The following is a 27,412-nucleotide window of genomic DNA, read 5'->3' on the forward strand; positions in this document are numbered from 1 at the left end:
TACACACAGTGAGAGCAGACACAACTTCAGTGAGTCTTTGATTTCCTTAAATGTTTTCATGTGATGACACAAGAGGGAAGTCAGATTCAGATATGATATATGAAGTAAATGTACAGACATTTGTCTTGGAGGCAGCAGTGCAGAGATATATCAGCATCTTCTAAAGGATCACAGTGTATTCAATAACAACAGAGTTTGTGACAAGTCAATCACACATCAGCCTGAACAACATCTTTACAGTGTGAAGAGAAGAGAGCCACTGAAGGTGCTGTGGTTATTTGGACTGTCAACGACAGAACGGCCTGATGGGAGAACCAGGTGGATTTCATCTCCTGCCATCAGCTCCAAGACAACAGAGTTAGTGAAATACTCAGCACCTTCTTCTTCCTTCCGCTCGTCATTATGCATAATTTGCTGGTTGTTCTTGTACAATTGTACACCCATATAACCTCGGAGGTTACCACACACAGTGAACTGGAGATAGTAGACCCCTTTGACTGGTGCTGTGAAGAAACCTGCAGAGTAAGAGTAGAAAATGAAAAACAGTAACAACCTATTTCTGTAGATCTATTAGAGCACACATGATGATGTGACCTGCAGTATATTACCTGTAGCTGGATTGTAAGCATTGCCAATGTTGGTGAAGACTTTGCTGTATTTCAGTGTGATGTCTGTGTTGTATGGTCCAAGAGGTCCTGCATCAGTCAGAGCTGTGTAAAAGGCCACCTTTGGTCTCTCTGTCAATGTAATGGGTAGAAAAAAATGGCCTTATATTAGTTTTTAAAAAAAAAAAAAAAAAGTTACCCCTTCTATTTTTATCATATTAGTTTTCGGATAACATTTCCACGTATTTCACTTCACACCGGTAGATGGCGTTGTTGCACTGCTGCACCGTAGTGGGTTGCCGTGGAGACTGTAGCTCGAGCGCTTAGAAATAAACATCCAGTGCTTGAGAAAGACATCATTTCTGCATCTCCACTTCTTTCCAACCCACAGCGCTATCCAGCCTGTGGGCCTTGTACCTGCCCACATTCCCCTAGGTCTGAGGCCGGTAACATTAACACAAAATGTCAATGTATGACTTTAAATTTTACCTGGACTAAGTAAGTCATGTATACGTACATATGTGTGTATGTGTGTGTGTTACAATCATCACCTGCATTTTCTCTCTCCAGCTGGTCAATCCTGGACTTGCTGAGGAGAAGTTCACTCTCACTGCTGCTCAGTCTGGTCTGTAAGTCTGGAGTTAATGCAGTGACAGTGAATTACAGAGCAGAGCAGACTGTTAACATGCACAACAAGTTATGCACAGTATCCTGACCCTCATCTTATCTGTTGACCCCGTACATGTACTAGAAACTACTGTAAGTGATGAGAGAAAACCACATTCAACTCTCACTGTCCAGGAGGTCCTCATGCTCAAATGGCAAAATACATAATCTGTCAGTGCCGCCCAAAACAACCAATATGACTGTTACAAATGATTCACGTAAGACATTTCTCATCTGACACCTGTGTGGTTTCTCTGAGCTCGAGAAACATGTGAAAAGGTGTGCTGTGTTTTGAAAGAATGATTTGATATCAAGTAGGGTTGGTTGTGTTTTGATAGCATTAGTATGTGTAGAGGAAGTTTTTGTTTTTTAAATGTAGAGTTAAATGAACAAAATATGGTTTTGAAATGAAAATGAAATATTTGTCTAATTGATGTGATGTAGGTGTGTTGCTGTGTTAACAGGTCAAAAAAGTAGGCCTATCTTAGGTAAACATTGGTTAGCAATTTTGAAAAAAAAAGTACAGAAAAAATACACCACAAAACTCCTTAAACCATCATGATTGTCAGTGAAATACCTGCAGTCTCTTTTTCTAGGTCACTTGATTTGCTCTCGGTGGCAGTCAGTCTAGTTTCATGGTCTGAAAAACAGAAGTTGGATTTTTGTTTAAAATTAAACTGATTTGTAAAATAGTTCAAATTACACAGTGAACTCGGTTAGCTGAATTAACTTGTACCATAATGATTTTTACAGTTTTATTCTGGAGCATCAGTGCACTGACACATTTCATCACCTGCATTTTCTCTCTCCAGCTGGTCAATCCTGGACTTGCTGAGGAGAAGTTCACTCTCACTGCTGCTCAGTCTGGTCTGTAAGTCTGGAGTTAATGCAGTGACAGTGAATTACAGAGCAGAGCAGACTGTTAACATGCACAACAAGACCATCAGCTCAGCTTTCAGGTCATTCACCTGGCTCTCACTGTCCTTCACTCTGGCCTCCATGTTCCTCAGCTCCACCTTGAGCTCCACCACCATGTCACATGAATCAATGTTCCTACACTGGATCCTTCATATTGTTCTGTTATCACCATTGGCTTATGAAGGAAACAAGTGGGTTAACTGCACCTTGTTCAGAATAAAAAAGCTCCCACACAACATCTTCCATCATTTATCATTTAACATGTAACACTTAGCTCCCATGTTATATCAGCTGATACGTCTCATTCATTCATCATATGTGTTCACAAGAGCACCAAGGACATAACTGTAACCCTAAAGTCACAATACATTCATCTAAATCTGCACTATAAAAATGGATCTGTTGTAAAACACTGACACATTAAGAGTCACTGTTGTTACTGTAATATTTGGACAATTTCTTGGCTCTTTTTCCTTTTTAAATAAACTAAACATGAAATTATGCTTAACAATATGTATATGGAACCCTACCACAGGTTAAAATAATTAGATAGAAAATAATAAACCATGAAACTTATTAAACCATCATGTTTGTCAGTGAAATACCTGCATTCTCTTTTTCTAGGTCACTTGTGTTGCTCTCTGTGGCAGTCAGTCTAGTTCCCAAAGATGTCAGGTCTGTGGCTTGGACTGAAAACAGAAGAAGTTTGATTTGTGTGTTTTATTTTATTTCTAATAAAATGTTGCTAAATTAACCTGTCCATACCATAATGATTTTTAAAGATTTATTCTGGAGCTCATAATAAGTGCATCAGTGCACTGACACGTTTCATCACCTGCATTTTCTCTCTCCAGCTGGTCAATCCTGGACTTGCTGAGGAGAAGTTCACTCTCACTGCTGCTCAGTCTGGTCTGTAAGTCTGGAGTTAATGCAGTGACAGTGAATTACAGAGCAGAATAAATCAAACGCTTAAAAAACAACATTATTAACACTCAACAGGAAAAGTACTCAGTCTTTACCAGAGTTCTCTCTCTGCAGCAGCTGCACGAACACCTTGAGCTCCACCACCATGTCTCTCAGTGCCCTCACCTCCGCCCAGATGTCAGGGGTGGTTTGCTTTATTGTCGACTCAGCCAATTCCTCAGCTGCATCTCTTGGAGCTGTCTCCTGAAACTCACTGATCTCACCCACCTGTCCGAGGCCTTCACCCTCCCCCTGAGCCCCTGACCCACACAGAGCCAGCAGCAACAACAGCAAACCAACAACAACCCTCATTGTCCACTTACACGTCTTCACAAAGGTACAGTGGTAGAGTCGGCCTGTCTTATGTAGTCTCCAAACTTCAGCTGGCTGAACCAATGGGAAAAACAACAAGTGTTTGTGTTTGATAGTTTGAGTCAAGGCCTCAGATGATTCAATATGATCTCTGTGCTGCTGAGAAAATACAAGCTGCTACAGGCTGCTGCAACACTGATGTGTTTATGCAATCCACAATACTTTGCTAAGTGGAGGGAGACTGAAGTGGTTAAAACAGAGGAATATCCATTTCAAGCTGCAATTGGGGAAAAGGGTTCACTGCATAATTTTGACTGATTTGAGAAATCTGTGGATTTGTTTGCCACTTAAGTTGTGGAACAAGTTCGTAGCCCAAAATGATTTAAAAGAGGCTGTCAAAGTATTGAGATGGTCAGCATATGACCCAGATTTTGCACCTGATAGATTAGAGGCAAGATTGAAGGAGTGGATGGCTCAAGCCTTAACAGAACACTGCAATTTACTTAAATAGAACAGCCACAAAATAACAGGAGAGCTATTATATTATTATTTTCGCTATTTATGTTTATGTGCACAGACTGTTAATTGAAATGAAGTTGAATATTTAATGCAATCTCTAAGCTTTATGCAAAATGAGACACATATTTTTTCCAAGCTTGTATCCTCCCACTGAAGTACTCCAAAGTCTGTGCAAACACTTTGAGGCAGAACTTTCATCACTGGAGGGCAGTATTTCCCTGCTGTATGACATGTATCAGCTGTAGTAAATCAAATGGTAACAAGTGCTCATGATAGCAGGTGTATTCATATTATCTCTGTACTCACAAAGACATACACTGGCACATATGGTTGACTGACTGATGACTGATGAAGTGGGGGCCACATTTTATTGTGTTGATTTGCAATATGACCGGAGCACCAGGAGAAAACCCAGAACTGAATCCAAACAGTCACAGTATGTAACATCAGTGTAGTTTATTCTTAGTTTCTCTGTGAAGACCTACACACAGTGAGAGCAGACACAACTTCAGTGAGTCTTTGATTTCCTTAAATGTTTTCATGTGATGACACAAGAGGGAAGTCAGATTCAGATATGATATATGAAGTAAATGTACAGACATTTGTCTTGGAGGCAGCAGTGCAGAGATATATCAGCGTCTTCTAAAGAATCACAGTGTATTCAGTAACAACAGAGTTTGTGACAAGTCAATCACACATCAGCCTGAACAACATCTTTACAGTGTGAAGAGAAGAGAGCCACTGAAGGTGCTGTGGTTATTTGCATTGTCAAAGAGAGAATAGCTTGATGGGAGAACCAGGTGAATTTCATCTCCTGTCATCAGCTCCAAGACAACAGACTTAGTGAAATACCTAGAACTTTCTCCTTCGACCCACTCATCATTATACATGATCCGCTGATTGTTCTTGTACACATACACACCCATAAGACCTTGGCGGTTACCACTCACAGTGAACTGGAGATAGTAGACCCCTTTGACTGGTGCTGTGAAGAAACCTGCAGAGTAAGAGTAGAAAATGAAAAACAGTAACAACCTATTTCTGTAGATCTATTAGACCACACATGATGATGTGACCTGCAGTATATTACCTGTAGCTGGATTGTAAGCATTGCCAATGTTGGTGAAGACTTTGCTGTATTTCAGTGTGATGTCTGTGTTGTATGGTCCAAGAGGTCCTGCATCAGTCAGAGCTGTGTAAAAGGCCACCTTTGGTCTCTCTGTTAACACAAAAAAGTAAATTGTGTAATTAGAGTGTGTGTGTGTGTGTGTGTGTGTGTGTGTGTGTGTGTGTGTGTGTGTGTGTGTGTGTGTGTGTGTTACAATCATCACCTGCATTTTCTCTCTCCAGCTGGTCAATCCTGGACTTGCTGAGGAGAAGTTCACTCTCACTGCTGCTCAGTCTGGTCTGTAAGTCTGGAGTTAATGCAGTGACAGTGAATTACAGAGCAGAGCAGACTGTTAACATGCACAACAAGACCATCAGCTCAGCTTTCAGGTCATTCACCTGGCTCTCACTGTCCTTCACTCTGGCCTCCATGTTCCTCAGCTCCACCTTGAGCTCCACCACCTTGTCACATGAATCAATGTTCCTACACTGGATCCTTCATATTGTTCTATTATCACCATTGGCTCATGAAGGAAACAAGTGGGTTAACTGCACCTTGTTCAGAATAAAAAAGCTCCCACACAACATCTTCCATCATTTATCATTTAACATGTAACACTTAGCTCCCATGTTATATCAGCTGATACGTCTCATTCATTCATCATATGTGTTCACAAGAGCACCAAGGACATAACTGTAACCCTAAAGTCACAATACATTCATCTAAATCTGCACTATAAAAATGGATCTGTTGGAAAACACTGACACATTAAGAGTCACTGTTGTTATATGTAATATTTTGACAGTTTTTTGGCTCTTTTTCCTTTTTAAATAAACTAAACATGAAATTATGCTTAACAATATGTATATGGAACCCTGCCACAGGTTAAAATAATTAGATAGAAAATAATAAACCATGAAACTTATTAAACCATCATGTTTGTCAGTGAAATACCTGCATTCTCTTTTTCTAGGTCACTTGTGTTGCTCTCTGTGGCAGTCAGTCTAGTTCCCAAAGATGTCAGGTCTGTGGCTTGGACTGAAAACAGAAGAAGTTTGATTTGTGTGTTTTATTTTATTTCTAATAAAATGTTGCTAAATTATCCTGTCCATACCATAATGATTTTTAAAGATTTATTCTGGAGCTCATAATAAGTGCATCAGTGCACTGACACGTTTCATCACCTGCATTTTCTCTCTCCAGCTGGTCAATCCTGGACTTGCTGAGGAGAAGTTCACTCTCACTGCTGCTCAGTCTGGTCTGTAAGTCTGGAGTTAATGCAGTGACAGTGAATTACAGAGCAGACTGTTAACATGCACAACAAGTTATGCACAGTATCCTGACCCTCATCTTATCTGTTGACCCCGTACATGTACTAGAAACTACTGTAAGTGACGAGAGAAAACCACATTCAACTCTCACTGTCCAGGAGGTCCTCATGCTCAAATGGCAAAATACATAATCTGTCAGTGCCGCCCAAAACAACCAATATGACTGTTACAAATGATTCACGTAAGACATTTCTCATCTGACACCTGTGTGGTTTCTCTGAGCTCGAGAAACATGTGAAAAGGTGTGCTGTGTTTTGAAAGAATGATGTGATATCAAGTAGGGTTGGTTGTGTTTTGATAGCATTAGTATGTGTAGAGGAAGTTTTTGGTTTTTATTAAAATGTAGAGTTAAATGAACAAAATATGGTTTTGAGATGAAAATGAAATATTTGTCTCATTGATGAGATGTAGGCGTGTTGCTGTGTTAACAGGTCAATAAAAGTAGGCCTATCTTAGGTAAACATTGGTTAACAATTTCTAAAAAAAAAAAAAAAAAAAAAAAAAAAGTAGCACAGAAAAAATACGCCATGAAACTTATTAAACCATCATGTTTGTCAGTGAAATACCTGCAGTCTCTTTTTCTAGGTCACTTGATTTGCTCTCGGTGGCAGTCAGTCTAGTTTCATGGTCTGAAAAACAGAAGCTGGATTTTTGTTTAAAATTAAACTGATTTGTAAAATAGTTCAAATTACACAATGAGTTCAGTTAGCTGAATTAACCTGTAGCATAATGATTTTTACAGTTTTATTCTGGAGCATCAGTGCACTGACACATTTCATCACCTGTATTTTCTCTCTCCAGCTGGTCAATCCTGGACTTGCTGAGGAGAAGTTCACTCTCACTGCTGCTCAGTCTGGTCTGTAAGTCTGGAGTTAATGCAGTGACAGTGAATTACAGAGCAGAGCAGACTGTTAACATACACAACAAGTTATATACAGTGTCCTGACCCTCATGTCATCTTTTGACCCAATTCTCATAAATGTGGTAGCAACTACTGTAAATGTCCATGACAACATCACACACTTCAGTCAAACTGTTAAAGGACGACATCATCAACTCTCAACAGGAAGAGTAACCAGTCTGTACCAGAGTTCTCTCTCTGCAGCAGCTCCACGTGCACCTTGGTGACCATCAGTTCAGCTTTCAGGTCATTCACCTGGCTCTCACTGTCCTTCACTCTGGCCTCCATGTTCCTCAGCTCCACCTTGAGCTCCACCACCATGTCTCTCAGTGCCCTCACCTCCACCCAGATGTCAGGGGTGGTTTGCTCTGTGGTCTGCTTGGTTGACTCCTCAGCTGCATCTCTTGGAGATGTGTTCTGAAACTCACTGATCTCACCCACCTGTCCGAGGCCTCCACCCTCCCCCTGAGCCCCTGACCCACACAGAGCCAGCAGCAACAACAGCAAACCAACAACAACCCTCATTCTCCACTTACACGTCTTCACAAAGGTACAGTGGTAGAGTCGGCCTGTCTTATGTAGTCTCCAAACTTCAGCTGGCTGAACCAATGGGAAAAACAACAAGTGTTTGTGTTTGATAGTTTGAGTCAAGGCCTCAGATGACTCAATATGATCTCTGTGCTGCTGAGAAAATACAAGCTGCTACAGGCTGCTGCAACACTTTGACTATGATCCCCTCTCATGCAGTCACAGCTGTGCATACACCCTGTTTATTAATACACACACAGACAAACAGTCACAGAAACACACTTATCCTAATGCTGAGGCCTTTTAGTGTGACTGAGGGTTATCTGATTCAATTCAGAGAAGGATCTGTCTCACTACTCGTCTCATTCTCTCTGATATATTATAAACTAATATCAAAAGGTCACGGAGTCAGCTAGTCATGCAGTCACTCTCACTAGGTATGAGGTAGGAACTCTCCTGTAGTATCTGAGTGAGTCACACTGTAATGGTTTTGTTTAGATTGTTGATTGTGCAGTATTTTATCATATTTTAGTTTTTTTCCATCACGTACCTCAGATACATTTTTTAGATTAGCCTTTGTTTTGACATGAAATATTTTTCTTATGAATAAAAACTTAAAACAATAACGCTATAAAGAATATTTCTAGCACCACGATAGATCAACACTATAAATGTTTTTGGCTGTGATTTATATGACATAAAGTCTTAGACATGAACACACCATAATTATTTTTCAGTACTCTTACTTTGATGCTGATCCAAATGCAGGTTAAATAATAATTTTACACAATATATTTCCAATATTTATGTTCATGTGTACAGACTGTTAATTGGAATAAAAGCTGAAAAGTAAATGCAATCTCCAATCTGTATTCAAAATGAGAAATATATTTTTTCAATGCCGTACCCTCTCACTGAGGTACTCAAAGGTCTTAACACTTTGATGCAGGATCAAACTTTTGTCACTGGAGGGCGATATTTCCCTGCTGTATGTAATGTATCAGCTGAAGTAAAGCATACAGACTGCAGTCACCTCATATTGTGTTTCAGTGACAGAAACACATAGCCTATGATTGATGATTGATGTGTGTTGTTTTTTATTGGAAGCATGTTTATTAGCAGTATAATCAGGTTACCTGACCTTCATGTGTTTTGAGTGTTGGAGGAGTAAATTCATGCAGACTTGTGGAGAACATGTGGACTGCACACAGTGAGAAGAAGCCAGTCCAGTTTGAAACCAGCAGCTTATTTCTGTGAGGCTGCAGTGCTGAGGGCTGCCGTCTTTCAATGTTGCTAGTTACTTTTAACAACAAGAGTTTACATACAAAACCTATAATCACTTCATAAATTACAATGAATGTCTACAAAGTAAATAATCAGCTCCACTTCAACAAGGTACATCTTCAAAATGTCGCTTACACATTAACACATCAGTAATCCAATCATAATATTCATTACACTCACACGGACTATTTTTCTACCTAATGAGTAGCCTACTTACAAATTTGACATTGCAGGTACATTTAGCTGATAGTAATTATATTATTTCACATAATTACGTTTTTGAATGCAGGACTTTTTACTTGTTTCTTAATTGTTGAAAATCTTGTTTTACTGACTGCTGACTCGTCATACCTCTTATCAGCCAGTAGGGGGGGGCAAAATTTCCAGAAATTGGATCAGCTGAAAACAACAAGTCCTACCCTCTGATACAGACCACATTTTTTGCCTATTTTGATAATGTTATTTCCTCCTTTGCTGTGCTGTAGCCACCAGATAAAGGTAAGGTAAGTTTGACTGTGTCATGCGTCTCAGGATGTGAAGGGTCTGTCTTTGTTTGTGGTGCAGGGACACTTAGTGACGGTTGTCTGAGAGCATGCTTATCATATTTTCATGTTTTCCAGATAAGACTACAAGAAAACATGAACTATATAATAAGATTTCTGCACTGTCATGGACCACATAAACTAAACTAAACAAAGTTAATACTGTTCGAAGTGCATTTATAAATGACATGGATCAAAGATTTGTGGCTGTGGTTTACTTATTAAAAATAAATACTTCCTTATATTTGTGTTCTATCTTTATTTCACATACAGTGCATGTTGGCAGGAAATCTCAATCTGTTCCGTGCAACACTGCGTCTGCATAAATTTCAAGAGCTGTCTAGAGTGGCTTCGATCGGCCCGGGCCTCCACTTGGACGCCTGGCTGATATCTGAACTCTACTGAGTGCACTTTTCTCATTACTTAAAGGAATACCTCATCCACATCAATATCAATATCAATATCAGTTATTCTTGCCATATTATGATGAATTCTTGAAAAAATATTTTGTCTTTTTTGGATACCTCCAGTGAAGAATCCAAAGACAGCAGTCACTGTTAATCAATCAAAGTAAATGGGGACCATATTGACAACCACAAACACACAAAACCATCTGTGTACAAATACTCACACAACTCATACAGGATAAACCAAGTCTCATTTATCCAGTTGTACCCTCAGTACTTCCCAAACACATTGCATTGCCTTGCCTTAGCCCTTTCTAGTCTGGGACTACAAGGGAAACTTATATGCTTTTGCTTTTAGTCCCGTTTCCTCACCGTTCACCGGAGGTATGCAGGAAAAAAAAAACAAGTTTTCTTAACTAATTCAAGGTAAAATGGCAAGATAACTGATATATTAATCATCATTTTGTGGATGAAGTAGTCCTTTACAAGAAAGTAGAGTGCAGATCTCTGCCAGGCGACGAAGCCGCCACCAAGGCTGATTGCAGCCACTCTAGGCAATTCTTGTAATTCCAGCGGACATGGTGCGGAAGCGTCCAAGAAATACACGTCACAGATTTATGGAGCCGTGGCATGTTGCACAGAGCAGATTGAGTTTTCCTGCTAACCTGCACTGTATGTGAAATATTGATACAATATAATTATGAGGATGAATCTATTTTTAGAAAACATTTACATATGAAGACCTACACTCAGTGGTGACAAACAAAACTTAAATGAATATTTGATTCATGTGAATGTTGTTTTGATGTGATGACACAAGAAGGAAGTCAGATTCAGAATCACATTATTTGATACATGCAGTAAATGTACAGATGTTTGTCTTGGAGGCAGCATATTCTGAAGAACTGCAGTGTAGCCAGTAACAACAGAATCTTTGATAAATCAGTGACACATCAGCCTGAACAACATCCTTACAGTGTGAAGAGAAGAGAGCCACTGAAGGTGCTATGGTTATCTCCATTGTTATAGATAGCATAGCTGGATGGAAGCACCAGGTGAATTTCATCTCCTGCCATCAGCTCCAAGACAGCAGAGTTAGTCATATACTTCAGATGTGAAGCTTCCTTCCACTCCCCATTGTACATCATCCTTTGCTCGTTCTTGTACAATTGTACACCCATATAACCTTGAAGGTTATCACACACAGTGAACTGGAAATAGTAGACCCCTTTGACTGGTGCTGTGAAGAAACCTGCAGAGTAAGAGTAGAACATGAAAAACACTAACAATTACTTTATGTATTGTAAATGAACATGAGCACACATGATGATGTGACCTGCAGTATATTACCTGTAGCTGGATTGTAAGCATTGCCAATGTTGGTGAAGACTTTGCTGAATGTCAGTGTGATGTCTGTGTTGTATGGTCCAATAAATCCTTCAGTCAGAGCTGTGTAAAAGGCCACCTTTGGTCTCTCTGTTAACACAAAAAAATTGATCATGTCATTAATTATGTCATTCCAATTGCGTGTGTGTGTGTGTGTGTGTGTGTGTGTGTGTGTGTGTGTGTGTGTGTGTGTGTGTGTGTGTGTGTGTGTGTGTGTGTGTTATGATAAGAAGATTCATCACCTGCATTTTCTCTCTCCAGCTGGTCAATCCTGGACTTGCTAACAAGAAGTTCACTCTCACTGCTGCTCAGTCTGGTCTGTAAGTCTGGAGTTAATGCACAGAGACAAAAAAAACCTGTTAACATGCACAACAAACTATACAGTATCTTGACCCTCATCCTATCTGTTGAGTTAATACTCAAATAAGTACTAGAAACTACAGTAAATGTCCATGACAAGATTCAACCACATTCAACTCTCAAAGTCCATCAGGTCCTCAGGTCTATTGGTCTAAATGGCAAAACTTTTCTCAACCTACACCTGTGTGACTCCTTGTAGCTCAGAGGTTTGGTTTAAGCAACTAAACTGAAATATCTCAACAACTACTGGATGTTTTCCTTTACACTTGGTACACATATTCAGGTACCTCTCAGGATAAACTGACACTTCGGTGATCTCTTAACTTTCCATCTAATACCATCATCAGGTAAAAATCTAACCTGCTGTTGAACAATAGCACGGACAATAAAAGGGCATGAAACTTATTAAACCATCATGTTTGTCAGTGAAATACCTGCATTCGTTTTTTCTAGGTCACTTGTTTTACTCTCGGAGGCAGCCAGTCTAGTTCCCAAAGATAACAGGTCTGTGGCTTGGACTGAAAACAGAAGAAGTTCAATTTATGTTTGTGATGGTTATTGAATTCCAAAAACATCTTAAATGACAACAGCGCTCTCAGCTGAGTGCATATTTCCACCAGGCATCCAGGTGGAGGCCCAGGCTTATCACACACACTCTTGTAATTTCAGTAGACAAAATGCAGCCCAGCTCAGAACCTGTGACATATTGCACAGAGCAGATTGAGTTTTCCTGCTGACATGCACTGTATGTGAAATACTGATAAAATATCACGAAAGAGAGAAATGTATTTTAATAACTGAAACATAGCCACAATTCTTTGATCCATGTCATACATTACTGGAATTTCACCAGTAATAACTTTGTCTATAAGCTACTGCACAACAGAGGAGGAAATGACACCATTAAAACAGACAAAACAAAAATTACAGCCTTGCAGTTTATACCACCACAAACCAGTCAAGCTGCAGTTACAGTTTACATCCATGTCTGTCCAGACTCATATGTAGCCATGACAGAAGACAGTGCTTGACATGTGGGTGTTGCTGCTAAGAAGCTACAAATTCTAAAATGTGGATGCTTCACACACATCTTCAACCCAGCCTGCCATAATCAGGACAGTTCTAGGTGGTCACCCAAGATTAGAATCACCAAATCAGTGTCCAACCAAATGTCTCCCCTTCTGTTCCTGAATTATCTGTCCATTTTCATCCACTTATCCGCGGCCGGGTCACGGGGACAGCAGGTCAAGCAAAGCTCCCCAGACGTCCCTCTCCCCAGCAACACCTTCCAGCTCCTCCTGGGGGACCACATGGTGATCCCAGGCCAGATGAGATATGTAATCCCTCCAGAGTGTTCTGGGTCTGCCCTGGGGCCTCCTAACAGTGGGACGTGCCCCCAAACACCTCCAGCAGGAGGCGCCCAGGAGGCATCCTGGTCAGATGCCTGAACCACCTCAACTGACCCCTTTCGACACGAAGGAGCAGCGGCTCTACTCCGAGCTCCCTCCAGATGTCTGAGTTATGGCTTTGAGTAACGGCCAAAAAAGTGTTTTGCAGAACATTATGATGTCGCACTGAAGGTGGCCTTTGGCCTATTGGACATAAAATGTCATCATTTTATCTTGTCAGACATTTGTGTGAAATGTTTGTCATAGATAATATATGAATTCTTGAGTAATGGCTAAAAACATGTTGTGAGGTCACAGTGACCTCGACCTTCAATCACCAAAATCTAATCAGTTTATTGTTTTTCCTTAAGGTGTTATTGAAATATCAAATTCATGAGAATGGGACTGACAGACAAACGAACAGATGGACGGACAACCCAAAAACATAAGACAGCAAACACAGGCGTAGAGGCATTAAAATGTGGATTTCTGGAAAACTTGTGCCCCTTACCGACCATTAAAAAGAAGTGAGGAGTCAGCAGTCAATAAAATAGGATTTGCAACAACTGTGAATCAACGCAACAATGAGAGGTCCTTGAGCAACCAGTCATAAATGTACACACAAAATATGAGGCTGACAGGATAGGTCCAGTGTTTTGCACGATTAGCTGCAGACAGCCGAATACACACACACACACACATACATGTGCATGTCAAACTTAGAATGAAAGTCAAAATAATAGCATATAAAATAATAAACCATGAAACTTATTAAACCATCATGTTTGTCAGTGAAATACCTGCATTCTCTTTTTCTAGGTCACTTGTTTTGCTCTCTGTGGCAGTCAGTCTAGTTCCCAAAGATGTCAGGTCTGTGGCTTGGACTGAAAACAGAAGAAGTTTGATGTTTGTGTTCTGTTGTTTTTTTATATTCTTCATGATTATCCTGTCCATACCATAATAACTTTTAAAGATTTATTCTGGAGCTCATAATAAGTGCATCAGTGCACTGACACATTTCATCACCTGCATTTTCTCTCTCCAGCTGGTCAATCCTGGACTTGCTGAGGAGAAGTTCACTCTCACTGCTGCTCAGTCTGGTCTGTAAGTCTGGAGTTAATGCAGTGACAGTGAATTACAGAGCAGAGCAGACTGTTAACATGCACAGTCTGTTGAACTAGTACTCAAACTACTTTAAATATCCATGACAAGATCACACATCAAACTCTTCAAGGACAACATTATTAACACTCAACAGGAAAAGTATTCAGTCTGTACCAGAGTTCTCTCTCTGCAGCAGCTGCACGAACACCTTGAGCTCCACCACCATGTCTCTCAGTGCCCTCACCTCCGCCCAGATGTCAGGGGTGGTTTGCTCTGTGGTCTGCTTGGTTGACTCCTCAGCTGCATCTCTTGGGACTGTCTCCTGAAACTCACTGATCTCACCCACCTGTCCGAGGCCTTCACCCTCCCCCTGAGCCCCTGACCCACACAGAGCCAGCAGCAACAACAGCAAACCAACAACAACCCTCATTCTCCACTTACACGTCTTCACAAAGGTACAGTGGTAGAGTCGGCCTGTCTTATGTAGTCTCCAAACTTCAGCTGGCTGAACCAATGGGAAAAACAACAAGTGTCTGTGTCTGACAGTTTGAGTCAAGGCCTCAGATGATTCAATATGATCTCTGTGCTGCTGAGAAAATACAAGCTGCTACAGGCTGCTTTTAGACCTTTGGTGTGTTCATGCAATCCAGAATACGTTGCCAGGTGGAGGGAGATTGAAGTGGCTAAAACAGAGGAATATCCATTTCAAGCTGCAATTGGGGAAAAGGGTTCACTGCATAATTTAACTGATTTGGGAAATCTGTGGATTTGTTTGCCACTTAAGTTGTGGAGCAAGTTCGTAGCCCAAAATGATTTAAAAGAGGCTGTCAAAGTATTGAGATGGTCAGCATATGACCCAGATTTTGCACCTGATAGATTAGATGTAAGATTGAAGGAGTGGGTGGCTCAAGGCTTAACAGAACACTGCAATTTACTTAAATAGAACAGCCACAAAATAACAGGAGAGCTATCTCCTGTTATTTTGTGGCTGTTTTATTTAAATAAATGAAGTGTCTTCTCTATTTATGTTTATGTGCACAGACTGTTAATTGAAATGAAGTTGAATATTTAATGCAATCTCTAATCTTTATGCAAAATGAGAATCACATATTTTTTCCAAGCTTGTATCGTCCCACTGAAGTACTCCAAAGTCTGTGCAAACACTTTGAGGCAGAACTTTCATCACTGGAGGGCAGTATTTCCCTGCTGTATGACATGTATCAGCTGTAGTAAATCAAATGGTAACAAGTGCTCATGATAGCAGGTGTATTCATATTATCTCTGTACTCACAAAGACATACACCGGCACATATGGTTGACTGACTGATGACTGATGAAGTGGGGGGCACATTTTATTGTGTTGATTTGCAATATGAGCACCAGGAGAAAACCCAGAACTGAATCCAAACAGTCACAGTATGTAACATCAGTGTAGTTTATTCTTAGTTTCTCTGTGAAGACCTACACACAGTGAGAGCAGACACAACTTCAGTGAGTCTTTGATTTCCTTAAATGTTTTCATGTGATGACACAAGAGGGAAGTCAGATTCAGATATGATATATGAAGTAAATGTACAGACATTTGTCTTGGAGGCAGCAGTGCAGAGATATATCAGCGTCTTCTAAAGAATCACAGTGTATTCAGAAACAACAGAGTTTGTGACAAGTCAATCACACATCAGCCTGAACAACATCTTTACAGTGTGAAGAGAAGAGAGCCACTGAAGGTGCTGTGGTTTTTTACATCATCAACGACAGAATCGCCTGATGGGAGAACCAGGTGAATTTCATCTCCTGCCATCAGCTCCAAGACAACAGAGTTAGTGAAATACTCAGCACCTCCTTCCTCCTTCCGCTCGCCATTATGCATAATTTGCTGGTTGTTCTTGTACAATTCTACACCCATAGAACCTTGAAGGTTACCACACACAGTGAACTGGAGATAGTAGACTCCTTTGACTGGTGCTGTGAAGAAACCTGCAGAGTAAGAGTAGAAAATGAAAAACAGTAACAACCTATTTCTGTAGATCTATTAGAGCACACATGATGATGTGACCTGCAGTATATTACCTGTAGCTGGATTGTAAGCATTGCCAATGTTGGTGAAGACTTTGCTGTATTTCAGTGTGATGTCTGTGTTGTATGGTCCAAGAGGTCCTGCATCAGTCAGAGCTGTGTAAAAGGCCACCTTTGGTCTCTCTGTTAACACAAAAATCAAATTATGTCAGTAAAATTCTGTGTGTGTGTGTGTGTGTGTGTGTTACAATCATCACCTGTATTTTCCCTCTCCAGCTGGTCAATCCTGGACTTGCTGAGGAGAAGTTCACTCTCACTGCTGCTCAGTCTGGTCTGTAAGTCTGGAGTTAATGCAGTGACAGTGAATTACAGAGCAGAGCAGACTGTTAACATGCACAACAAGTTATATACAGCATCTTGACCCTCATGACATCTTTTGACCCAATTCTCAAAAATGTGGTAGCAACTACTGTAAATGTAAACTCACAGAAGAAACATCAAAATAACAAACCATGAAACTTATTAAACCATCATGTTTGTCAGTGAAATACCTGCAGTCTCTTTTTCTAGGTCACTTATTTTGCTCTTGGTGGAAGTCAGTGTATCTTTTTGATCTGAAAAAGAGAAAAAGGTTGATTTTTGTTTGTGAATGTTTAAATTGATTTCTGAAAGAGTTCAGATAAAACACTGTGCTGTTTTATTCTTCATTAAAATTAGATAAATTATCCTATCCATACAAAATTTATGTCTAAAGGTTTATTCTGTAGCTCAGAATAATTGCATCACTGCACTGACACACTTCAGTCAAACTGTGAAAGGACGACATCACCAACTCTCAACAGGAAGAGTAAGCCGTCTGTACCAGAGTTCTCTCTCTGCAGCAGCTCCACGTGCACCTTGGTGACCATCAGCTCAGCTTTCAGGTCATTCACCTGGCTCTCACTGTCCTTCACTCTGGCCTCCATGTTCCTCAGCTCCACCTTGAGCTCCACCACCATGTCTCTCAGTGCCCTCACCTCCGCCCAGATGTCAGGGGTGGTTTGCTCTGTGGTCTGCTTGGTTGACTCCTCAGCTGCATCTCTTGGAGCTGTCTCCTGAAACTGGCTGATCTCACCCACCTGTCCGAGGCCTCCACCCTCCCCCTGAGCCCCTGACCCACACAGAGCCAGCAGCAACAACAGCAAACCAACAACAACCCTCATTGTCCACTTACACGTCTTCACAAAGGTACAGTGGTAGAGTCGGCCTGTCTTATGTAGTCTCCAAACTTCAGCTGGCTGAACCAATGGGAAAAACAACAAGTGTTTGTGTTTGATAGTTTGAGTCAAGGCCTCAGATGATTCAATATGATCTCTGTGCTGCTGAGAAAATACAAGCTGCTACAGGCTGCTTTTAGACCTTTGGTGTGTTCATGCAATCCAGAATACTTTGCCAGGTGGTGAATGCAGGTAAAATAATACATTTAGAGGACTTTGTTGCCTTGGCTGACGTGTAGCTCTCCTGTTATTTTGTGGCTGATTTATTTCAGGAAATGAAGTGTCTTCTCTATTTATGTTTATGTGCACAGATTGTTAATTGAAATGAAGTTGAATATTTAATGCAATCTCTAAGCTTTATGCAAAATGAGACACATATTTTTTCCAAGCTTGTATCCTCCCACTGAAGTACTCCAAAGTCTGTGCAAACACTTTGAGGCAGAACTTTCATCACTGGAGGGCAGTATTTCCCTGCTGTATGACATGTATCAGCTGTAGTAAATCAAATGGTAACAAGTGCTCATGATAGCAGGTGTATTCATATTATCTCTGTACTCACAAAGACATACACCGGCACATATGGTTGACTGACTGATGACTGATGAAGTGGGGGGCACATTTTATTGTGTTGATTTGCAATATGACCGGAGCACCAGGAGAAAACCCAGAATTGAATCCAAACAGTCACAGTATGTAACATCAGTGTAGTTTATTCTTAGTTTCTCTGTGAAGACCTACACACAGTGAGAGCAGACACAACTTCAGTGAGTCTTTGATTTCCTTAAATGTTTTCATGTGATGACACAAGAGGGAAGTCAGATTCAGATATGATATATGAAGTAAATGTACAGACATTTGTCTTGGAGGCAGCAGTGCAGAGATATATCAGCGTCTTCTAAAGAATCACAGTGTATTCAGTAACAACAGAGTTTGTGACAAGTCAATCACACATCAGCCTGAACAACATCTTTACAGTGTGAAGAGAAGAGAGCCACTGAAGGTGCTGTGGTTATTTGGACTGTCAACGACAGAACAGCCTGATGGGAGAACCAGGTGAATTTCATCTCCTGCCATCAGCTCCAAGACAACAGAGTTAGTGAAATACTCAGCACCTCCTTCTTCCTTCCACTCACCATTATGCATAATTTGCTGGTTGTTCTTGTACAATTGTACACCCATAGAACCTTGAAGGTTACCACACACAGTGAACTGGAGATAGTAGACCCCTTTGACTGGTGCTGTGAAGAAACCTGCAGAGTAAGAGTAGAAAATGAAAAACAGTAACAACCTATTTCTGTAGATCTATTAGAGCACACATGATGATGTGACCTGCAGTATATTACCTGTAGCTGGATTGTAAGCATTGCCAATGTTGGTGAAGACTTTGCTGTGTTTCAGTGTGATGTCTGTGTTGTATGGTCCAAGAGGTCCTGCATCAGTCAGAGCTGTGTAAAAGGCCACCTTTGGTCTCTCTGTTAACACAAAAAGTCAATGTATGACTTTAAATTTTACCTGGACTAAATAAGTCATGTATACAAACACATGTGTGTGTGTGTGTGTGTGTGTGTGTGTGTGTGTGTGTGTGTGTGTGTGTGTGTGTGTGTGTGTGTGTGTGTGTGTGTAACAATCATCACCTGCATTTTCTCTCTCCAGCTGGTCAATCCTGGACTTGCTGAGGAGAAGTTCACTCTCACTGCTGCTCAGTCTGGTCTGTAAGTCTGGAGTTAATGCAGTGACAGTGAATTACAGAGCAGAGCAGACTGTTAACATGCACAAGAAGATATATACAGCATCTTGACCCCATCTTTTGACCCAGTTCTCAAAAGTGTGGTAGCAACTACTGTAAATGTCCATAACAACATCACTCACAGAAGAAACATCAAAATAACAAACCATGAAACTTATTAAACCATCATGTTTGTCAGTGAAATACCTGCAGTCTCTTTTTCTAGGTCACTTATTTTGCTCTTGGTGGAAGTCAGTGTATCTTTTTGATCTGAAAAAGAGAAAAAGGTTGATTTTTGCATGTGAATGTTTAAATTGATTTCTGAAAGAGTTCAGATAAAACACTGTGCTGTTTTATTCTTCATTAAAATTAGACAAATTATCCTATCCATACAAAATTTATGTCTAAAGATTTGTTCTGTAGCTCAGAATAATTGCATCAGTGCACTGACACACTTCAGTCAAACTGTTCAAGGATGACATCATCAACTCTCAACAGGAAGAGTAAGCCGTCTGTACCAGAGTTCTCTCTGCAGCAGCTCCACGTGCACCTTGGTGACCATCAGCTCAGCTTTCAGGTCATTCACCTGGCTCTCACTGTCCTTCACTCTGGCGTCCATGTTCCTCAGCTCCACCTTGAGCTCTACCACCATGTCTCTCAGTGCCCTCACCTCCGCCCAGATGTCAGGGGTGGTTTGCTCTGTGGTCTGCTTGGTTGACTCCTCAGCTGCATCTCTTGGAGCTGTCTCCTGAAACTGGCTGATCTCACCCACCTGTCCGAGGCCTCCACCCTCCCCCTGAGCCCCTGACCCACACAGAGCCAGCAGCAACAACAGCAAACCAAAAACAGCCCTCATTGTCCACTTACACGTCTTCACAAAGGTACAGTGGTAGAGTCGGCCTGTCTTATGTAGTCTCCAAACTTCAGCTGGCTGAACCAATGGGAAAAACAACAAGTGTTTGTGTTTGATAGTTTGAGTCAAGGCCTCAGATGATTCAATATGATCTCTGTGCTGCTGAGAAAATACAAGCTGCTACAGGCTGATTTTAGATCTTTGGTGTGTTTATGCAATCCAGAATACTTTGCTAAGTGGAGGGAGATTGAAGTGGCTAAAACAGAGGAATATCCATTTCAAGCTGCAATTGGGGAAAAGGGTTCACTGCATAATTTTGACTGATTTGAGAAATCTGTGGATTTGTTTGCCACTTAAGTTGTGGAACAAGTTCGTAGCCCAAAATGATTTAAAAGAGGCTGTCAAAGTATTGAGATGGTCAGCATATGATCCAGATTTTGCACCTGATAGATTAGATGTAAGACTGAAGGAGTGGGTGGCTCAAGGCTTAACAGAACACTGCAATTTACTTAAATAGAACAGCCACAAAATAACAGGAGAGCTATTATATTATTATTTTCGCTATTTATGTTTATGTGCACAGACTGTTAATTGTAATGAAGTTGAATATTTAATGCAATCTCTAATCTTTATGCAAAATGAGACACATATTTTTTCCAAGCTTGTATCCTCCCACTGAAGTACTCCAAAGTCTGTGCAAACACTTTGAGGCAGAACTTTCATCACTGGAGGGCAGTATTTCCCTGCTGTATGACATGTATCAGCTGTAGTAAATCAAATGATAACAAGTGCTCATGATAGCAGGTGTATTCATATTATCTCTGTACTCACAAAGACATACACCGGCACATATGGTTGACTGACTGATGACTGATGAAGTGGGGGGCACATTTTATTGTGTTGATTTGCAATATGACCGGAGCACCAGGAGAAAACCCAGAACTGAATCCAAACAGTCACAGTATGTAACATCAGTGTAGTTTATTCTTAGTTTCTCTGTGAAGACCTACACACAGTGAGAGCAGACACAACTTCAGTGAGCCTTTGATTTCCTTAAATGTTTTCATGTGATGACACAAGAGGGAAGTCAGATTCAGATATGATATATGAAGTAAATGTACAGACATTTGTCTTGGAGGCAGCAGTGCAGAGATATATCAGCGTCTTCTAAAGAATCACAGTGTATTCAGTAACAACAGAGTTTGTGACAAGTCAATCACACATCAGCCTGAACAACATCTTTACAGTGTGAAGAGAAGAGAGCCACTGAAGGTGCTGTGGTTATTTGGACTGTCAACGACAGAACAGCCTGATGGGAGAACCAGGTGAATTTCATCTCCTGCCATCAGCTCCAAGACAACAGAGTTAGTCAAATACTCAGCACCTCCTTCTTCCTTCCGCTCGCCATTATGCATAATTTGCTGGTTGTTCTTGTACAATTGTACACCCATATAACCCTGAAGGTTACCACACACAGTGAACTGGAGATAGTAGACCCCTTTGACTGGTGCTGTGAAGAAACCTGCAGAGTAAGAGTAGAAAATGAAAAACAGTAACAACCTATTTCTGTAGATCTATTAGAGCACACATGATCATGTGACCTGCAGTATATTACCTGTAGCTGGATTGTAAGCATTGCCAATGTTGGTGAAGACTTTGCTGTATTTCAGTGTGATGTCTGTGTTGTATGGTCCAAGAGGTCCTGCATCAGTCAGAACTGTGTAAAAGGCCACCTTTGGTCTCTCTGTTAACACAAAAAGTCAATGTATGACTTTAAATTTTACCTGGACTAAATAAGTCATGTATACAAACATATGTGTGTGTGTGTGTGTGTGTGTGTGTGTGTGTGTGTGTGTGTGTAACAATCATCACCTGCATTTTCTCTCTCCAGCTGGTCAATCCTGGACTTGCTGAGGAGAAGTTCACTCTCACTGCTGCTCAGTCTGGTCTGTAAGTCTGGAGTTAATGCAGTGACAGTGAATTACAGAGCAGAGCAGATTGTTAACATGCACAAGAAGATATATACAGTATCTTGACCCCATCTTTTGACCCAGTTCTCAAAAGTGTGGTAGCAACTACTGTAAATGTCCATAACAACATCACTCACAGAAGAAACATCAAAATAACAAACCATGAAACTTATTAAACCATCATGTTTGTCAGTGAAATACCTGCAGTCTCTTTTTCTAGGTCACTTATTTTGCTCTTGGTGGAAGTCAGTGTATCTTTTTGATCTGAAAAAGAGAAAAAGGTTGATTTTTGCATGTGAATGTTTAAATTGATTTCTGAAAGAGTTCAGATAAAACACTGTGCTGTTTTATTCTTCATTAAAATTAGACAAATTATCCTATCCATACAAAATTTATGTCTAAAGATTTGTTCTGTAGCTCACAATAATTGCATCAGTGCACTGACACACTTCAGTCAAACTGTTCAAGGATGACATCATCAACTCTCAACAGGAAGAGTAAGCCGTCTGTACCAGAGTTCTCTCTCTGCAGCAGCTCCACGTGCACCTTGGTGACCATCAGCTCAGCTTTCAGGTCATTCACCTGGCTCTCACTGTCCTTCACTCTGGCCTCCATGTTCCTCAGCTCCACCTTGAGCTCCACCACCATGTCTCTCAGTGCCCTCACCTCCGCCCAGATGTCAGGGGTGGTTTGCTCTGTGGTCTGCTTGGTTGACTCCTCAGCTGCATCTCTTGGAGCTGTCTCCTGAAACTGGCTGATCTCACCCACCTGTCCGAGGCCTCCACCCTCCCCCTGAGCCCCTGACCCACACAGAGCCAGCAGCAACAACAGCAAACCAACAACAACCCTCATTGTCCACTTACACGTCTTCACAAAGGTACAGTGGTAGAGTCGGCCTGTCTTATGTAGTCTCCAAACTTCAGCTGGCTGAACCAATGGGAAAAACAACAAGTGTTTGTGTTTGATAGTTTGAGTCAAGGCCTCAGATGACTCAATATGATCTCTGTGCTGCTGAGAAAATACAAGCTGCTACAGGCTGATTTTAGATCTTTGGTGTGTTCATGCAATCCAGAATACTTTGCTAAGTGGAGGGAGACTGAAGTGGCTAAAACAGAGGAATATCCATTTCAAGCTGCAATTGGGGAAAAGGGTTCACTGCATAATTTTGACTGATTTGAGAAATCTGTGGATTTGTTTGCCACTTAAGTTGTGGAACAAGTTCGTAGCCCAAAATGATTTAAAAGAGGCTGTCAAAGTATTCAGATGGTCAGCATATGATCCAGATTTTGCACCTGATAGATTAGATGTAAGATTGAAGGAGTGGGTGGCTCAAGGCTAAACAGAACACTGCAATTTACTTAAATAGAACAGCCACAAAATAACAGGAGAGCTAAATCAAATGGTAACAAGTGCTCATGATAGCAGGTGTATTCATATTATCTCTGTACTCACAAAGACATACACCGGCACATATGGTTGACTGACTGATGACTGATGAAGTGGGGGGCACATTTTATTGTGTTGATTTGCAATATGACCGGAGCACCAGGAGAAAACCCAGAACTGAATCCAAACAGTCACAGTATGTAACATCAGTGTAGTTTATTCTTAGTTTCTCTGTGAAGACCTACACACAGTGAGAGCAGACACAACTTCAGTGAGTCTTTGATTTCCTTAAATGTTTTCATGTGATGACACAAGAGGGAAGTCAGATTCAGATATGATATATGAAGTAAATGTGCAGACATTTGTCTTGGAGGCAGCAGTGCAGAGATATATCAGCATCTTCTAAAGAATCACAGTGTATTCAGTAACAACAGAGTTCGTGACAAGTCAATCACACATCAGCCTGAACAACATCTTTACAGTGTGAAGAGAAGAGAGCCACTGAAGGTGTTGTGGTTATTTGAACTGTCAAAGACAGAATAGCCTGATGGGAGAACCAGGTGGATTTCATCTCCTGCCATCAGCTCCAAGACAACAGAGTTAGTCAAATACTCAGCACCTCCTTCTTCCTTCCGCTCGCCATTATGCATAATTTGCTGGTTGTTCTTGTACAATTCTACACCCATAGAACCTTGAAGGTTACCACACACAGTGAACTGGAGATAGTAGACCCCTTTGACTGGTGCTGTGAAGAAACCTGCAGAGTAAGAGTAGAGAATGAAAAACAGTAACAACCTATTTCTGTAGATCTATTAGAGCACACATGATGATGTGACCTGCAGTATATTACCTGTAGCTGGATTGTAAGCATTGCCAATGTTGGTGAAGACTTTGCTGTGTTTCAGTGTGATGTCTGTGTTGTATGGTCCAAGAGTTCCTGCATCAGTCAGAGCTGTGTAAAAGGCCACCTTTGGTCTCTCTGTTAACACAAAAATCAAATTATGTAATTAGTGTGTGTGTGTGTGTGTGTGTGTGTGTGTGTGTGTGTGTGTGTGTGTGTGTGTGTGTGTGTGTTACAATCATCACCTGCATTTTCTCTCTCCAGCTGGTCAATCCTGGACTTGCTGAGGAGAAGTTCACTCTCACTGCTGCTCAGTCTGGTCTGTAAGTCTGGAGTTAATGCAGTGACAGTGAATTACAGAGCAGAGCAGACTGTTAACATGCACAACAAGACCATCAGCTCAGCTTTCAGGTCATTCACCTGGCTCTCACTGTCCTTCACTCTGGCCTCCATGTTCCTCAGCTCCACCTTGAGCTCCACCACCATGTCACATGAATCAATGTTCCTACACTGGATCCTTCATATTGTTCTATTATCACCATTGGCTCATGAAGGAAACAAGTGGGTTAACTGCACCTTGTTCAGAATAAAAAAGCTCCCACACAACATCTTCCATCATTTATCATTTAACATGTAACACTTAGCTCCCATGTTATATCAGCTGATACGTCTCATTCATTCATCATATGTGTTCACAAGAGCACCAAGGACATAACTGTAACCCTAAAGTCACAATACATTCATCTAAATCTGCACTATAAAAATGGATCTGTTGTAAAACACTGACACATTAAGAGTCACTGTTGTTATATGTAATATTTGGACAGTTTCTTGGCTCTTTTTCCTTTTTAAATAAACTAAACATGAAATTATTCTTAACAATATGTATATGGAACCCTACCACAGGTTAAAATAATTAGAGAGACAATAATAAACCATGAAACTTATTAAATCATCATGTTTGTCAGTGAAATACCTGCATTCTCTTTTTCTAGGTCACTTGTGTTGCTCTCTGTGGCAGTCAGTCTAGTTCCCAAAGATGTCAGGTCTGTGGCTTGGACTGAAAACAGAAGTTTTATTTTTGTGTTTTATTTCTAATAAAATGTTGTTAAATTAACCTGTCCATACCATAATGATTTTTAAAGATTTATTCTGGAGCTCATAATAAGTGCATCAGTGCACTGACACGTTTCATCACCTGCATTTTCTCTCTCCAGCTGGTCAATCCTGGACTTGCTGAGGAGAAGTTCACTCTCACTGTTGCTCAGTCTGGTCTGTAAGTCTGGAGTTAATGCAGTGACAGTGAATTACAGAGCAGAATAAACTGTTAACATTCACAGTCTGTTAAACTAATACTCAAACAACTACTGTAAATATCCATGACAAAATCACACATCAAACGCTTCAAAAACAACATTATTAACACTCAACAGAAAAAGTGCCCAGTCGTTACCAGAGTTCTCTCTCTGCAGCAGCTGCACGAACACCTTGAGCTCCACCACCATGTCTCTCAGTGCCCTCACCTCCGCCCAGATGTCAGGGGTGGTTTGCTTTGTTGTTGACTCAGCCGATTCCTCAGCTGCATCTCTTGGAGCTGTCTCCTGAAACTCACTGATCTCACCCACCTGTCCGAGGCCTCCACCCTCCCCCTGAGCCCCTGACCCACACAGAGCCAGCAGCAACAACAGCAAACCAACAACAACCCTCATTGTCCACTTACACGTCTTCACAAAGGTACAGTGGTAGAGTCGGCCTGTCTTATGTAGTCTCCAAACTTCAGCTGGCTGAACCAATGGGAAAAACAACAAGTGTCTGTGTCTGACAGTTTGAGTCAAGGCCTCAGATGATTCAATATGATCTCTGTGCTGCTGAGAAAATACAAGCTGCTACAGGCTGCTGCAACACTTTGACTATGATCCCCTCTCATGCAGTCACAGCTGTGCATACACCCTGTTTATTAATACACACAGACAAACAGTCACAGAAACACTTATCCTAATGCTGAGGCCTTTTAGTGTGACTGAGGGTTATCTGATTCAGTTCAGAGAAGGCTCTGTCTCACTACTCATCTCATTCTCTCTGATATATTATAAACTGATATAAAAACTGTCCTCTGTCAGAACATTGAGATGATAGTCTTTTACATCTTATATTATGATGTTTGTATCTTCTAAATTATTTGTGAAATCACTGAGGCCCAGAGAAAGTTAATATGTGCTCTCTGAAGCCCTCTGGTGCTAACAAACATACATATGCTCACACTAAGTACGAGGAAGAAACCGTCCTGTAACATTTGAACGAGTCACATTGTGAAGATTTTGTTTAGATTGATGATTATAAAGTATTTCATATTATTTTGGATGTTTTTGTTTAATCTAGATTCATTTTTCTAGATTTGACTTTACTATGACATCAAATTATTTTCTGGTTATTAAAAATATTAAGTATTAAAACATAAAAAAGTTATTTCCATGGGATCATTTTTTAACAGATCAACACTGGAAATTCTTTGGCTGTGCTTTATTCAGCATACACTCCCATAAGTGTTTATCACAACACAATTATCTTCTGCTACATCTACTTTGATGCAGATCGAAATGCTGGTTAAATAATAATAAAAAAAAAAGAGGATTCTATTGCCTTGTCTGAGATGTAGCTCTCATGTTGCTTTTTGAGTGTTTTATTTAACTAAATTAAGTATTTTCACTATTTGTGTTCATGTAAATAGACAGTATTTTGAATTCAATTTGAAAACTGGATGTCTAGTCTTGACTCAAAATGAGAAATACATATTTTTTCAAACACATATCCTCTTACTGAAATACTCTAAGGTCTGTGCGAAGACTTTGGTGCAGAGAGAGCTATTCATCTGCTGTATTAAATGCATGAGCTGCAGTGAATAATACAAACTGCAGTCACTTTATGTTGTGTTTTGGGGGAAATGAATAATTGGGTCATTTTTAGTTTACATAAAGTCAAATACATAAATATATGAAAACTTTGCAGTCGAGTTGTCATGATAACAAGTTCCGAGGATATTTT

General features: G+C 40.6%; 3 protein-coding genes across 5 annotated transcripts in view; all 3 read right to left on the minus strand.

The window, feature by feature from the left end:
* On the minus strand, positions 1-27,130 carry LOC125898655 (complement C1q-like protein 2). 2 transcript variants are annotated; one of them, XM_049592487.1, is made up of 6 exons: positions 25,996-27,130; positions 19,991-20,092; positions 7,509-7,662; positions 1,157-1,240; positions 609-737; positions 1-515 (listed from the first exon to the last, which is right to left on the minus strand). In XM_049592487.1, exons 1-6 carry the CDS (start codon positions 26,077-26,079, stop codon positions 235-237), a joined length of 834 nt encoding a protein of 277 aa, XP_049448444.1. In that variant the 5' UTR covers positions 26,080-27,130; the 3' UTR covers positions 1-234. The 2 variants fall into 2 exon arrangements, with proteins under 2 accessions (XP_049448444.1, XP_049448445.1); XM_049592488.1 differs by lacking the exons at positions 7,509-7,662; positions 19,991-20,092; positions 25,996-27,130 and adding an exon at positions 3,209-3,471.
* Positions 1-27,412, minus strand: part of LOC125898653 (major antigen-like) — a 39,799-nt gene that overhangs the window by 4,279 nt on the left and 8,108 nt on the right. The window contains exons 3-14 of the mRNA XM_049592484.1: positions 25,569-25,652; positions 25,347-25,430; positions 22,046-22,129; positions 14,019-14,102; positions 7,205-7,288; positions 6,989-7,051; positions 6,276-6,359; positions 6,046-6,129; positions 3,025-3,108; positions 2,795-2,878; positions 2,065-2,148; positions 1,849-1,911 (exon numbers count right to left, since the gene is read on the minus strand). Of these exons, the coding sequence (XP_049448441.1) occupies positions 1,849-1,911; positions 2,065-2,148; positions 2,795-2,878; positions 3,025-3,108; positions 6,046-6,129; positions 6,276-6,359; positions 6,989-7,051; positions 7,205-7,288; positions 14,019-14,102; positions 22,046-22,129; positions 25,347-25,430; positions 25,569-25,652 (966 nt within the window). The remainder of the gene's footprint in view (positions 1-1,848; positions 1,912-2,064; positions 2,149-2,794; positions 2,879-3,024; positions 3,109-6,045; positions 6,130-6,275; positions 6,360-6,988; positions 7,052-7,204; positions 7,289-14,018; positions 14,103-22,045; positions 22,130-25,346; positions 25,431-25,568; positions 25,653-27,412) is intronic.
* On the minus strand, positions 15,785-17,547 carry LOC125898654 (heavy metal-binding protein HIP-like). 2 transcript variants are annotated; one of them, XM_049592485.1, is made up of 5 exons: positions 17,201-17,547; positions 16,890-16,952; positions 16,596-16,679; positions 16,393-16,521; positions 15,785-16,299 (listed from the first exon to the last, which is right to left on the minus strand). In XM_049592485.1, exons 1-5 carry the CDS (start codon positions 17,538-17,540, stop codon positions 16,019-16,021), a joined length of 897 nt encoding a protein of 298 aa, XP_049448442.1. In that variant the 5' UTR covers positions 17,541-17,547; the 3' UTR covers positions 15,785-16,018. The 2 variants fall into 2 exon arrangements, with proteins under 2 accessions (XP_049448442.1, XP_049448443.1); XM_049592486.1 differs by lacking the exon at positions 16,890-16,952.

This window comes from Epinephelus fuscoguttatus, linkage group LG12, assembly GCF_011397635.1.
Source record: "Epinephelus fuscoguttatus linkage group LG12, E.fuscoguttatus.final_Chr_v1".
Taxonomy (NCBI): Eukaryota; Metazoa; Chordata; class Actinopteri; order Perciformes; family Serranidae; genus Epinephelus; species Epinephelus fuscoguttatus.